This window comes from Phalacrocorax carbo, chromosome 6 (assembly GCF_963921805.1).
Source record: "Phalacrocorax carbo chromosome 6, bPhaCar2.1, whole genome shotgun sequence".
Classification (NCBI taxonomy): domain Eukaryota; kingdom Metazoa; phylum Chordata; class Aves; order Suliformes; family Phalacrocoracidae; genus Phalacrocorax; species Phalacrocorax carbo.
The window spans coordinates 45995918-46008004 of NC_087518.1; the positions used below are offsets into that span (position 1 = coordinate 45995918).

Genomic DNA, 12087 nt, shown 5'->3' on the forward strand with positions numbered 1-12087 from the left:
AAAATAGGAGCAGGATCTGTGTAAAAGAATGAGGATGGTGTAACAAATGAAACCAAAGTTTTCAGTGGTTTTAGTGTCTGGGGGTTTGGTCATTTGTGTTTTAATCCCTAATTGCCTTCTTCCCTCTGCATTAAAGCTACCTTGGCTATGAGATGCAGAAGCTGCACAGATCCAGCTGGCTGGCAGCACACGTGGCGCACCAGTCCCAATGGCCACTTTCTGTCCTCATCTCCTTCTGTGGAGCTGTTTTGATTGTTCTCTATTCAGCTACCAATTTTATGAAACTTGTAGGAGTAGATTTATTTTTCACATCTTTCTCCCCTTTCAGAATTGGTGGAAACAGGCCAACAGTTACTGACAGGGGAAAACAGGGAGAGAGTGCAGTCTGTGGAGTCTTTGTGGGTTAATGCTCGAGGATGGTCTCATCAGCCTGGTCTTCTGTTTAGAAACACAACCCAGAGATTGGACAAAACCCCTAATCTAAAAATCATGTGTTTAGAGTCTTTTATTACTACATAGGGGTTCATTCTCTTGGGGGGGAGGAAATCTTTGTATTAACTGTCCTTTATAGGCAAGTTGTAATCAGAAAATCTGCTTTTACATGTGCTTCTACATTACCGCTGCTGTTGAACAGCTACAGCTTTGCTCACAGAACTGTTGATGGTAAAAGAGGAAATATATTCACTCTGCTTTTCAGCTGTGTTGGTTTGGGAAAATTAGGAGTAGCAAAAAATGAAGCTGTTGTAGTGGGGTATATTGCTTAGTATTACAGATGTGCAAAATAGGATTAAGCAAGAGGCACGAATTGGAAATGGAATCACAGAGGGCCTGATATCTTCTAAAGAGTAACTGTAAAGCTGTTCCTGCCTCATATAGCCTCTAAAACTGAAGCAAAAGTTAAGTCAGGTTAAATGAAGTAACTACGGTCTTGTGGGGGGGGTGGAAGGGTGCTGGGTTTTATTAGAAAGAGGAGGAAAGAATAAATCCTGGACTTCTCAGTTAGATTCAGATACCTGTTGGTTTTAGGGTCAGGGATTTGGCCTTTTGAAGAGAAGTATTTCTGGAAGTTAGAAATCACATTTAGATCATCTAGTCCCTGCTCCTAGCCAGTAAAAGATTTCTTTCTTTCAGTATATATTTATTTCTTCCAACCTAATTATACATATCCCCAGCAATTGCTTTTTTTTAAAATGAATTCCCTCTATAAATGGTCATATTCTAAACCAGTCTCCCTGGGTTCTCTGCTTTTAATTTGCTGCAGGGATGAACCCTGAATCCTTACTTGCAGTTCAGGATAAGAGATGTGAGTAATGGGAAGAAAAAGGGATGTCTTGCAAAATGAGGGGCCATGTTGGTTTGATGCATTTTAGTTTAAAATTTAGTGTATTAGCATATTTTTCTGTCATGACTGGATAAATTTGAAGCCTTCATTTCCCCCCTTACCATTCTTCCTGGGAGCAAAGAAGCAGCAATGACTTCCTTTGACCAAGCTTTCCTTTCGAAAGCTGCCCAAGCCAGGGCTCATCCCCTGTGGAAGCTGAGCCCCATGGTCATACAGGCACCGACTTCCACCCTGGAGTTTCTGACAGATCTGTCCAGCTGCAGATGTGAGAAAGGAAAAGCAAGTACCAAAGGCAAATCAAGCACAAGTCAAAAGAAAGGAGGTCTCTTTGGTGTCATTCTGCATCTGAGCAGGGGAGAAGATGAAAGGCTCTGTGTGTGCTTCAGTAGCCTTCTCTTTTCTTGTTCCAGGTATCAGTTTGGCCCCCAAGGAGCAGAGGCATAGGGATGCTGTGACTACTTACCCTTGTTTGTTTATATTCGTTTTGAAGAGACGTGTGAGTGGAGTTGTCTGGGCTGCTTATGGCAAAGGAAATGGATCTCAGGGGAACAATTAATTTTGCTTGACTGTTTCTGAGCCAGGTGAAACCATAAAATGAACCTGTGTCCTCACCATTGTCTAAAAGGGATGTATTTATTTATTTTACATTTTAATGTACCACTGATAATTTATGGTGTGAGCCTCAATAAATTTTTTAATAGAGAATTGATGGAAGGTGTATTACATGGGAGATTAATAGAAAGGGTTATTGGACTTGAAAAAGGAAGAAAAAGACAGGGAGCTGATATTTTAATTAACTGCTCCCTGCCTGCGTTCTGATCCCAGAGACATGACGATTGAGTGCCAGAAGGTGAATCTGGTTGGAAATAAAGTGATTCCAGTCTTGCATTAGAGGTGAGAAATGAGACAGTGCTCCTGTATTCTTGCAACCTGTGATCTGGGTTGCTGTTTGCAGCACAAAGCAGAGTTTATTGGAATTAAAACAGTCCACACAGCCATGACCCAATGTGTTGGAGAGTAATAGTAGTAAAAAAAAAAAACAAAACTAAACAAAAAATCCCAAATTAAATATAAATAACAAAAAGCAGAAACAGATAAAAAAAAAAGACATAGTAGAAGTAAATATAATAATCATAGAAAGGTTTGAGCCCTCCTGCCTTAATCATCACACTCCTTTAAGAGATTAGGCAGTTTAGGTTCAGACAAAGGACCAAATGCATTTGTACCCTGCTGATTTATCTGGCATGGGATTGTCGGACCTTTGGGTGGGCATGCGGACAGGGATGATGCTTTTTGGTTGGGCCTCTGCTGATGAGCAGTTGTGCCCAACTTCATTTTGCAAAGAGGAGCTGTGCTTCCAAATGACACCCTGCAACTATCAGTAATGCTTTTCTCCCCCTTTTGTGAATCCTGGCAATCTATTAATTGTGCTGCCTAAGAGCAGCGTCAGGGGAACAAAGCAATCAGTGCCACCATCTGCTGTGAGCAGGTTGGCCATGTTGAAGGGAATGCCTGTTACACTCCTTTCTGTGGCTGACCCCCTCGCTCACGCTTGCGTCTGCATGTCCCAGAAATAAGTGATCAGAGCGTTAGGTGGATGGAAAAAGGGGAGGTTTGTTTTGAGGTGGAAAAATAGTTGCGTTGCTGTCTGGATCTCTAGAAAATGAGTCAAAGGACAGTTTTCCTATGAAAAGCAAGCCATTAGGACATTGAGAGAGCTAGTATAAAACTAAATATACTTTAGAAACTAAATTTTTTTTATCTCCAGTATTATACTAGTCTGCTTTCTCGATGGAGATGTGATTGTTTTATTTGTTGATGCTATAACCTTCCCCTAACAGCAAGTACCAACATTTTACCGAGTCAGGTTCACAATAAGTAGGGGAGTGCTCCGTCTTTGCTTATGCGTGCATATGCCATCTGTATCTGGTCAGAGCTTCTGACCATTAAATACATCAGATTAATTAAATCAAACATATTAAATAAATCAGAAGTGACGCTCGATAGCCAGTTTCACAAGTATTGGTTTTAAAACTGGAGATGTTCAGGGGAAGGTTTGTGCCCTCTGATAATGGATGTGCAACATCTTTGGAAGATCAGGCTGGATTCTTAGTATGACTGGTCTCTTGCAAAAATCTCGTTCTATATGGAGTTGGGTTTTTTGCTTATATTAGTTCAAAATATCTGTTTCTGAATGACTGAAAATTGTCCCTTTTTTCAGAATCTGGCTCACTTAGCAACAGAAGGAGAGTAAATGTATGTTCCCTTTATAAAATACATCCTGAGAGATTGTACAGCTGCCTACTGATGCTTTGCAGTGTTTTCCTGCTGGATGCCTATTCAGGGAAGCTGCATGTTTTGTGCATTAGAACATGAGTACTTGATTTTGGCCATGTAGACCTCTCCAGCATCTCACACAGTTCATGTTCCTTGTTTCCTGTGTGGGCAGGACCTATATTTAACATGGTTTTCTCCCTGACAGCAGCTCATGTAAGAAAAAAAAAATCAAACCCTGGAGGCTTATTTGTTGCGATTAATGGTTTGAAAATGTTTGCTGAAAGAAATATTGATGTAGCAATGATGTGTGCACATGACATATATCAGGGAATAGCTATCAAGCTCAAACCTCACTGTGACGGCAGCGAAGCAGTGGAACAGATTGCCCAGGGAGGTTGTGTTGTCTCCATCTTGAGGGTTTTTAAGACCAGACTGAACCCAGAGTAACCTGATCTGACCTCAGAGCTGACCCTGTCTTGCGCAGGAGGTTGGACTTGATGACCTCCTGAGGTCCTTTACTACCTGAATTTTACTGTGATCCTATTAGGTTGTGAGCAGCTTTGCAGAGGGAGGAAACAAATCTCCCTGCCACCACTTCCTATGTAAATTGATCAGTAACAAAGATAGACACCAGTTAGCCATAGTCTTGTACTTCAAGGGTGGTAACACTGAGCCTGAGCCACTGCTCATGACTCCCACGGCATGGCTGTTCAGTCCAATTCCTAGCAGAAAAGCCGCTAAAATCACCATTGCAAAAGCAATGAGTGACTGATAATCACATTGACACTGAGGCCAAGGACTGAAGAAATCTATGGATTACTTTCTGCTGCCATGGGAAGGTGCTGGTTTGTATTACAGGGCACTGGTTGTGCTGCACCACAGGCACAGAGGAATAGACCAATTAATTGCTTGAGTTTTTCTTGCATCTTTTTTAAGCCCTAGATTAATGCAAGCAAAGCAAAGAGCATGGAGTGGTTGACATTTAATGAAATTATTTTTAGTGTTTGGAGGAGTGATTTATGATCATCTACTATGGTGACAAATGTATTAAAAAGCCATGAACAGATTACATAGATAAAAACATTATTACTTAGATTATAGTACTCTAAAGGTGACACTTGTTTGTCTTACCTGTCTGTAAATCATGCAACACGCTTTCTGTTCCATGTATGCAGCAGCTTTTTGCAGTAAAAGCCTTAGAAAATTATTTTGAAAAAGAACATTCCTGGTTTTTGAATGTCTGTAAAAAGACATAAAAGGGTGAATGCATGTTAAATAATGGAGGGATAAGACTTCTAGTAAGAAGAAACACCCGTCTTTACCTGTTTGACACTGTCATGAAGAAGCAATATTGAAACTTCTCAGTACAGGACAATCAGTATCATCCCTAGTGCGATAAGATGCAATGGAGGTCTTCTGCACTGCTCATTTTCATGCCAAGTACTTTTTTTTTTTTTCTTGCAGCAAAGAAAACTTGTGCTGAGTCAGATTTCACTTGTGACAATGGCCACTGCATCCCAGCCAGGTGGAAATGTGATGGTGAAGAAGAATGTCCTGATGGGTCAGATGAATCAGAAGCAGCATGCAGTGAGTAGCACAAAAGCGCAGTGTTTCTCAGACTTGTTGTCTTACCAAAGTGTAGAGAAATTTGAGGTGTTATTCCCAGCACTCACAGGATGTTCTGTCAACTTTTGCATCTGTTAGAGCAGAAAGTAAAGACACAAAAGATCCAGGTCATTCAAATCAGTTGGTTTCCAAACTTCTGAATGTACCAGTTTTCCAGGCTGTGACACAGGCAGCAATGTCTGGTGTATATTTCTGTCTGTAACGGATCTTAAAACATCTCTAGCTCTGTTACAGTTTATCTGGTTGTAGAGCTCATGAGCAGCAGCAGTGCACAAAGATTCACACTCACTTGGGATCAGGCCTTTTGGAAACTCAGATTTGCAGCATTTTGCATGGTAGCATATTGGGATTTATCATCACTGCAGACAGTGCTTCTGTCATTGCCGAGGAACTTTGCAATGTTAGAGTATTGCTTAATTTTTTTTTTTTTGCCTTTGAGAACAAATGAAGAAAAAGGTAGCAGATGAAAGAGAAGCAATGTAAAATACCTAAAGCTGAGAGTAAGTATGACAGATGTTAACTGCAGATAACACCTTTTAAAAACCCATTGATTTCAGCAAGTAAAAGGACATGCTTGATTTTCATGTAGCACATTTATCTTGCTCTTTTGACTCTGAGGAGGTCCATTCATGCTCCATTGTTCTAGAACTGTGAAGGGTTGTCTGATGTTAAGTTGAAGGAAATCCCAGGTATATTTTAATGAAAACACTAATTAATATGTAGACTTTTATTTGTGTGCTTACGTATGTCTGCATTTTTGTTCTTGGACAGACCAAGAAACTAGTACAAGCCCTTCTGTTGAATTTCCAGCCATGTACTTCACAAATATATTCCTGTGAGTCAGAAGCAGTGTTGGAGGAAGTATTTTACCAGATTTCACTAGAATGGGACACATAGAGGACTTCAAAATTAACCAATTAACCATACTTTGATTTTTAAGCCTAGTACCAGTCCTACTTTCTCTCTAATTAAGAAAGATGAATGCACTTCTTTTGCATAAAATGAATAAAATAATTTTTGTAGCCATATACAGGCTACAGAAAAAATTAACTTCAGTAACTACATTAACATATTTATGAACTGTATGTATTGGTCTTTCACCCTGCATCCTCCTTAGTCAAAAGCTATCTTATTAATGCTACATCCACTACTTGATTGCCTGGAGGGGGGCTGAATAACGAAGCAGCTCCATTCCCTGCAGTGTCTGTCTGTAAATCTCTTGTCAGAGGCCATAGCAAGGACTGTGTATAGGCCATGCAGCGCTACGATCCCTGACGATTTCTCTTAATCATCTTCCATTCCACCTTCCATTTTTCCCCCCACTTATTTCATCCTCTGGGGAAATCAGCCTTAAAGCTTAAGTATTGCACAAGAGACTTGACCTGAGCCTCTGATTGTTACAGTATGGGACTGCCATCCTGAGAGGAAAGTAATTTGTTCAGGTTTGTGTGGTGGGATTTTATTTTTTACCTTTCCTGCTTGAAACCTTCTAAGAGACTGACGTCTGTGGTGGTGGTTCTGTTTCAGCAAAATAGATGGCCCTTGAAATATCTCCCTGTTGCTGATGGGAGTAGACCAGTGTCACCTCAGCACAGGAAGAATTTTGTTCCCATTCTACAGAATATGCCTAACAGACGAATCAGGAATTCCTAGTGAAAGCAGTAGTACCTGTATCGACCAATTCTTAATTTGTTGGGTTTTTTGTTTGTTTGTGGGGTGCTTTTTTTTAAATATAAAGGCTTTGAAACCAGCTCAGACTGTGCCATATTTTATTTGTTTATAGCTGTCTTGAGCAGATTGACCATGCTTTGCCTCAGCATAAGTTATTCAGGCTTTGTTACGAATTTTAGCCAAAATAGATCATTTTTTGGGTAGTGAATGCATGAACTTGAGTCTCAGCTTTCACAGGGTACTTGATACAAGCCTCTGTCTGACTTGCAGCAAGCTCACAAGAAAAGTCAGTGTTTCTGTCTGTACCAATTAAAAGCTTGCTTTTGAATCTTAAAAATGTCTGAAACTAGAATTTTGGAACTCTACTTGTTTTATAGGATTATTCAGATCCGAAGTTCACACTTTAATCGGGTAAAGATCAAGTAGTTCTAATCTTATGACTGTTGGTAGCTATAGGCTTTAATTTGCATGGTAAGGACATTCTTTCCAGATGGTTTGTATCCTTGTAAAAGTATGTGTCATCTCAAAGGCTGATCTGATCTGCTCTGTGAGGAAACAGAATCAACCTGGTAATGCGTAAGCACAGTGCTGGTTGTGAGGTTAATTCACATATGTTTGCAGGTCTTCCTACCACCACCGGCCAAGGCAGCAGCAAATTATAAACATGGTGGACTTCTAAACAAGAAACTGGAGCGTTAGGCTTTGCTTTTAATTTGTACCCTTAGCGTAAAAGGTCTGGCTGTTTGTGCATGTAAATGTTATTTAAGGGCAAAAAAGAGGCTGTAATGACAGAAAACGTAGTAAGAGGCAAAATGTATAGTTGGAGAATTCTGTATGGTCCCTTCTTCTAGTTCCATTTTCTTTCTTCCTGATGAAAGCAAGGCTGCACTTTCTCCCTGTAGCTGAGGAATGACTGCAGGACCCTATGACTGTCTCATTTTCATGTTTAGGAATGCAGCACAGCCCTTTGGAGGAACCAAAGACACTGGGGAGTTTCCCTAGGGAAGTGGGGTTAGGAAATGGAGATGTCTCACCTTTGGCAAGATCAAACTACTTTATAAAATCAATTGTTTTTTCAGACAGGCCACATAATTACCAGCACCTCTGCCAGGATCTAGGGTTACTCCTCAATTAATGCAACACTGGGACATTGTCCATACACTTGTCCATTCGAGCTAGGGAGGTTCAGAGTGTTGAAATTTCTGACTGTTGCGTTTTAGGAGTATTTCCAGCTTAGAATGTGATGAAAACAAGGCAGTTCCTCTCAGCATCTAGCTACCTGCTAAATGGCTTTTTATTTTCTGAATCCTTTGTGGTGTGTTTTAAAAAACATTTTGTGCTCTCTTGTTGATAGTTAAGGATGTTGTGTACCCATCTCTAATGGTCGGTTAAAGGTAAAAGTTTGTGGTCTCTCTCTCTCTCTCTGATAACCCCACTGCAATACCAGAACAGTACTTTGCTTTTTCAGTTTCCCAGATTACTGAAGTTGCTCAGCTTTGTACATAACAATATCACCAGGTGTTCAGGACAGCATGACCTGTCTCCTGTCAGATAGGTAAGATGGCATCACAGCTGGCCTGATTTCTGTTGGACCTGTGATGTGTGGGGCCTTTTCTGCTATTCATGCAATTATTTTTTTTAAGACTGCGTTTTCTTCAAGCCACTGGATGTGGCTGGGAGCAGTAGCTGTAAGGGTATGTTTTGAGTCCCACTGAATTCTCAACTGATGAGATCTACAGGACTTCTCCCTGTTGTGGGTTTTGGTGATCGTTGAAGGTTGATTAATTTCTAGCATGGGCTGATTTAGGAGAAGATGGCTATCCAGGCTTTTGGCTTGAAATGGATCATTACAAATAAGAAACTGCTTATTTCTTCATTTTATTTTGAGCCACATCCTTAACCTAAACATGCTCTCTCATCCATAGGTTTGTCCAAGTGGATTATTCGTGTAACATGTGAATGTCACCACTAAACCTCTGTGTTCTGCCATCTGTCAGTTCTTCAGTACTATTAGCTGGCTCCTGAATTTATTTTATCTCATTAGATTTATATAAAGGTTTCAAAGAAATGTGTCCCCCTTTTCTGTGAGCTGATCTACTCAGGGGCATGTTGTGGGCTGGCTCTGTTCTCTCCGAAGTCATCATCAGAAATACTGTCAGTTTTGGGGAAAGTGTGTTTTATTATACTTTCTGTTTCTGTGTGGAAGCAGAATGAGCCCATATATCAAGAGAAGCAAAACCATATAAACTCAGAAATTAGTGTTGTTCACAAGGGGCAGAAGGGACTGAATTCACAGTTTAAGAAGTCGTGTTGATTGAAGCTGGGTAAGGGAGAAGGAATTTGATATTGAAGACAAGAAAGTTATTTTGAGAAACATAATTAATAAATGAAAAGAAATGGTATGGTGGGTGAGAGGGAACAAAGAAACACCATTTAGCTGTGCTGCAGTGGTCCTTCTGGTGGGGAAAGGGAAGAGTTAGTACTTGGGCATGCCAACTTCCAGCCTCGTCTTCCTTGACAAAGCCTCTTTAGATCCAGTGATACCCTGAACTAGGCCTCCGTTCAGGAAAGGTTGGCTGCTTGTACGTAAAGCAAATGAACCACTTTGGCCTTGCAGGATACATGCCAAGAAAATAGCCTGGGGAGAAGCAGTTTGACATCAGCCGTTGCTGCCTTTCCTTGCCTGCCATGGAGGAGTGGGCGCAAAACTGCCATTAATAGAAGGTTCTCTAAAATGATAATAGATTTCGTCTTTGTCATGCCCACTTGTTAGTATGCAGGGAGCATACTATCATTAAAATCATTAAAATCATTGAAAAGGATAGCGGAGTATCTTGAAGTAGTGGGAGTAGAGTTAGTGCCTCTGTCAGCCCAATGCCTGTGACTCCCATGTACCTCACCAGCAGCTGTTTTGAGATACAGACAACATTTTTGACCTCAGAGTAGGCTCGAATGCTGAGAATCTTATAATTGCTGCAAGGTTATACAGCAGCATGCCTCTCCCGACGGCAGGGAGATCTTTCATAGCTTACATGTACTCCCATTGGAGAGCCCACCACAGCCAGATCCCTGGACCTCTATTTCATTACTCCTACTAAAAGCATCTGTGTGTGACTTGGTGATCACCCTAGAGCTGCAGTGCAGCTGCTGCTGATATACGCATTGCTTATGCATATGAAAAGATCCCTCACTATTTCCGATCCAGTTTCTTGAAGCTGAGAGAGGGGGAAGAGATGTCATTTTTATTACTGAGATAACAGAGACCTCCAGCAAAATGAATGCTATCTACCTAATGCTGTTCTAGCACAGGTATTGAATCATTCTGCTTTTTTACAAGAAAGAAATTTTAAATTTCCCTCTGATGTATTTTGATTATTTAACCAGTGACTTAAACAAAAAACCTCTAGAGAAAAATAAAACCCGATGCTAACAAACAGCAACAGCACTGATGGGAATACAAATTAAAGGGATAGAGCAAGTGAAAATATAAGCTGGCAAACTCTTGCCTTAGGACATTGTATATATAATGAGATCGAGGAGTGCAGGCAGCATAAACTCACCGCTTATTTCTTCATCAGATATGTGACATTCGTCTAGTTAAGAGCAGAAATTGTTATACAGAAAGGTATAGTAGGGTGTTATGAGGAAGAAAAAGAGAAGGAAGGACCTGAAATCATATTGCATTTAATAGGGGAATGATTTAATAGGGCAGGTTTAATAAGCAGCAGTCCTGGAAATAGATTTTTTTTATTATTTTTTTTTTTCTTCAGAAGGAAATGGAATATAAAATCAAACCCCAAATGTTGGTTTGAAATACAGTACCAGTTCATGCAGTCCTTTTTATTTTGAGGCACATGTCATGAGTCTTTCAGGGAGATGTATCCAAACTTAACAGTTAATATTTTTAATGGGTATTTTCCATGGTCCCAGGTACTCTGTGCTGCTGCTGCATATGCTGATCTCTCGCAGTGGTGACCAGTTCTGTTCTCATTTTCTATTAAGTTGCCCGAATGCAAAATTCTGTAATCGTTGGTAGTACTGATGGTATTGCTCACTCCGCAATGCACAGCCCTCTTCTAGCTTCCCATTCACCCCAAAGGATATTAAGTCTCTATTATTCTTCTTTGATCCAGATATCCTGCATGACTGAGTGTGTTTGATGACATTACTGCACTTTTGTGGAAAGTGACTTAATAAACTGTTCCTTGCCCTTGGAGAATTTGCCCTGGAGAAGGGTGGACTGTCTTATTCAGGGCATCACATACACTGGGCCATTGAACTTCAAATAGCAGAAGGAAAAAAAATAGGCCAAATCAGCCAGGCAGAGCCAGATACCAGGTTTTAGGACCTGGGGCAGTAACAGGATTCCCCCCCCTTTTACTCTTCCCCCTCCCACCCCCCCAGCATTAAGAGCAGATATGTTGGTATATATGTGATAAAATGGTGGGGGATTGTAAATGCAGTGGAACATGTAAATTAAAGACCATTCTGTTGGATTAATTTGTTACAGATCATTCAGGGAATTGAATAAGGTGATGTTAAAGTCAGGTGTACAGGTGTGCATTTTAACAACAGTCCCATTACACTAACTGGCTATTGCCAGCATAAAATACAGCATCTTGTCATTGTCCCCCCCTGCAATTGTCCCCCCGTCACTGTCCCTGGTGGGCTGTTGGGAGCACTGCTGGGTTACAGCAGCTGAGGACCACATTCTCAGTTTCCACCTCATCTGTAAAACAAATACAGGACAAGGTACAGGACGTGAGAACACTTCTAGAGCTACAGGATCTTCCCGGTGACCAGGCACAAATGAGGCAATCTCATTTTCCGCATGCCCAGACTGGTTTGTAGGGCTAATGATGAAAGCTTTGATTTATCAAAGTGATCAAATTTATTGAGACAGAATAAAATGAAAACACCCCATGATAATCTCTCCATGAAGTCATGGAATAATTTAAGATAGAAGGGACTTCTGGTGGTCATCTGGTCCAATCCCCTGCTCAAAGTGGACTCTGTCCACATATTTGACCACACTTATTAATGAAAAAAAAGATTCCTATATCTCACAGGAATTTCCTGGTTTGCAGTCTGCGTCTGTCACCTTCCGTTCTGTCACTATGCACCTCTGAGAACAGTCTGGCTCCATCTTCTCTAGTCCCTCCCATTTTCTA

The 12087-nt window shown here is 40.8% G+C and overlaps 1 protein-coding gene across 4 annotated transcripts in view; it reads left to right on the forward strand.

The window, feature by feature from the left end:
• The window catches only part of LRP8 (LDL receptor related protein 8), a 198890-nt gene that overhangs the window by 114604 nt on the left and 72199 nt on the right, over positions 1–12087 (forward strand). For all 4 annotated transcript variants that reach the window (XM_064455062.1, XM_064455063.1, XM_064455064.1 and 1 more), the window contains exon 3: positions 5084–5206. In XM_064455062.1, the coding sequence (XP_064311132.1) occupies positions 5084–5206 (123 nt within the window). The remainder of the gene's footprint in view (positions 1–5083; positions 5207–12087) is intronic.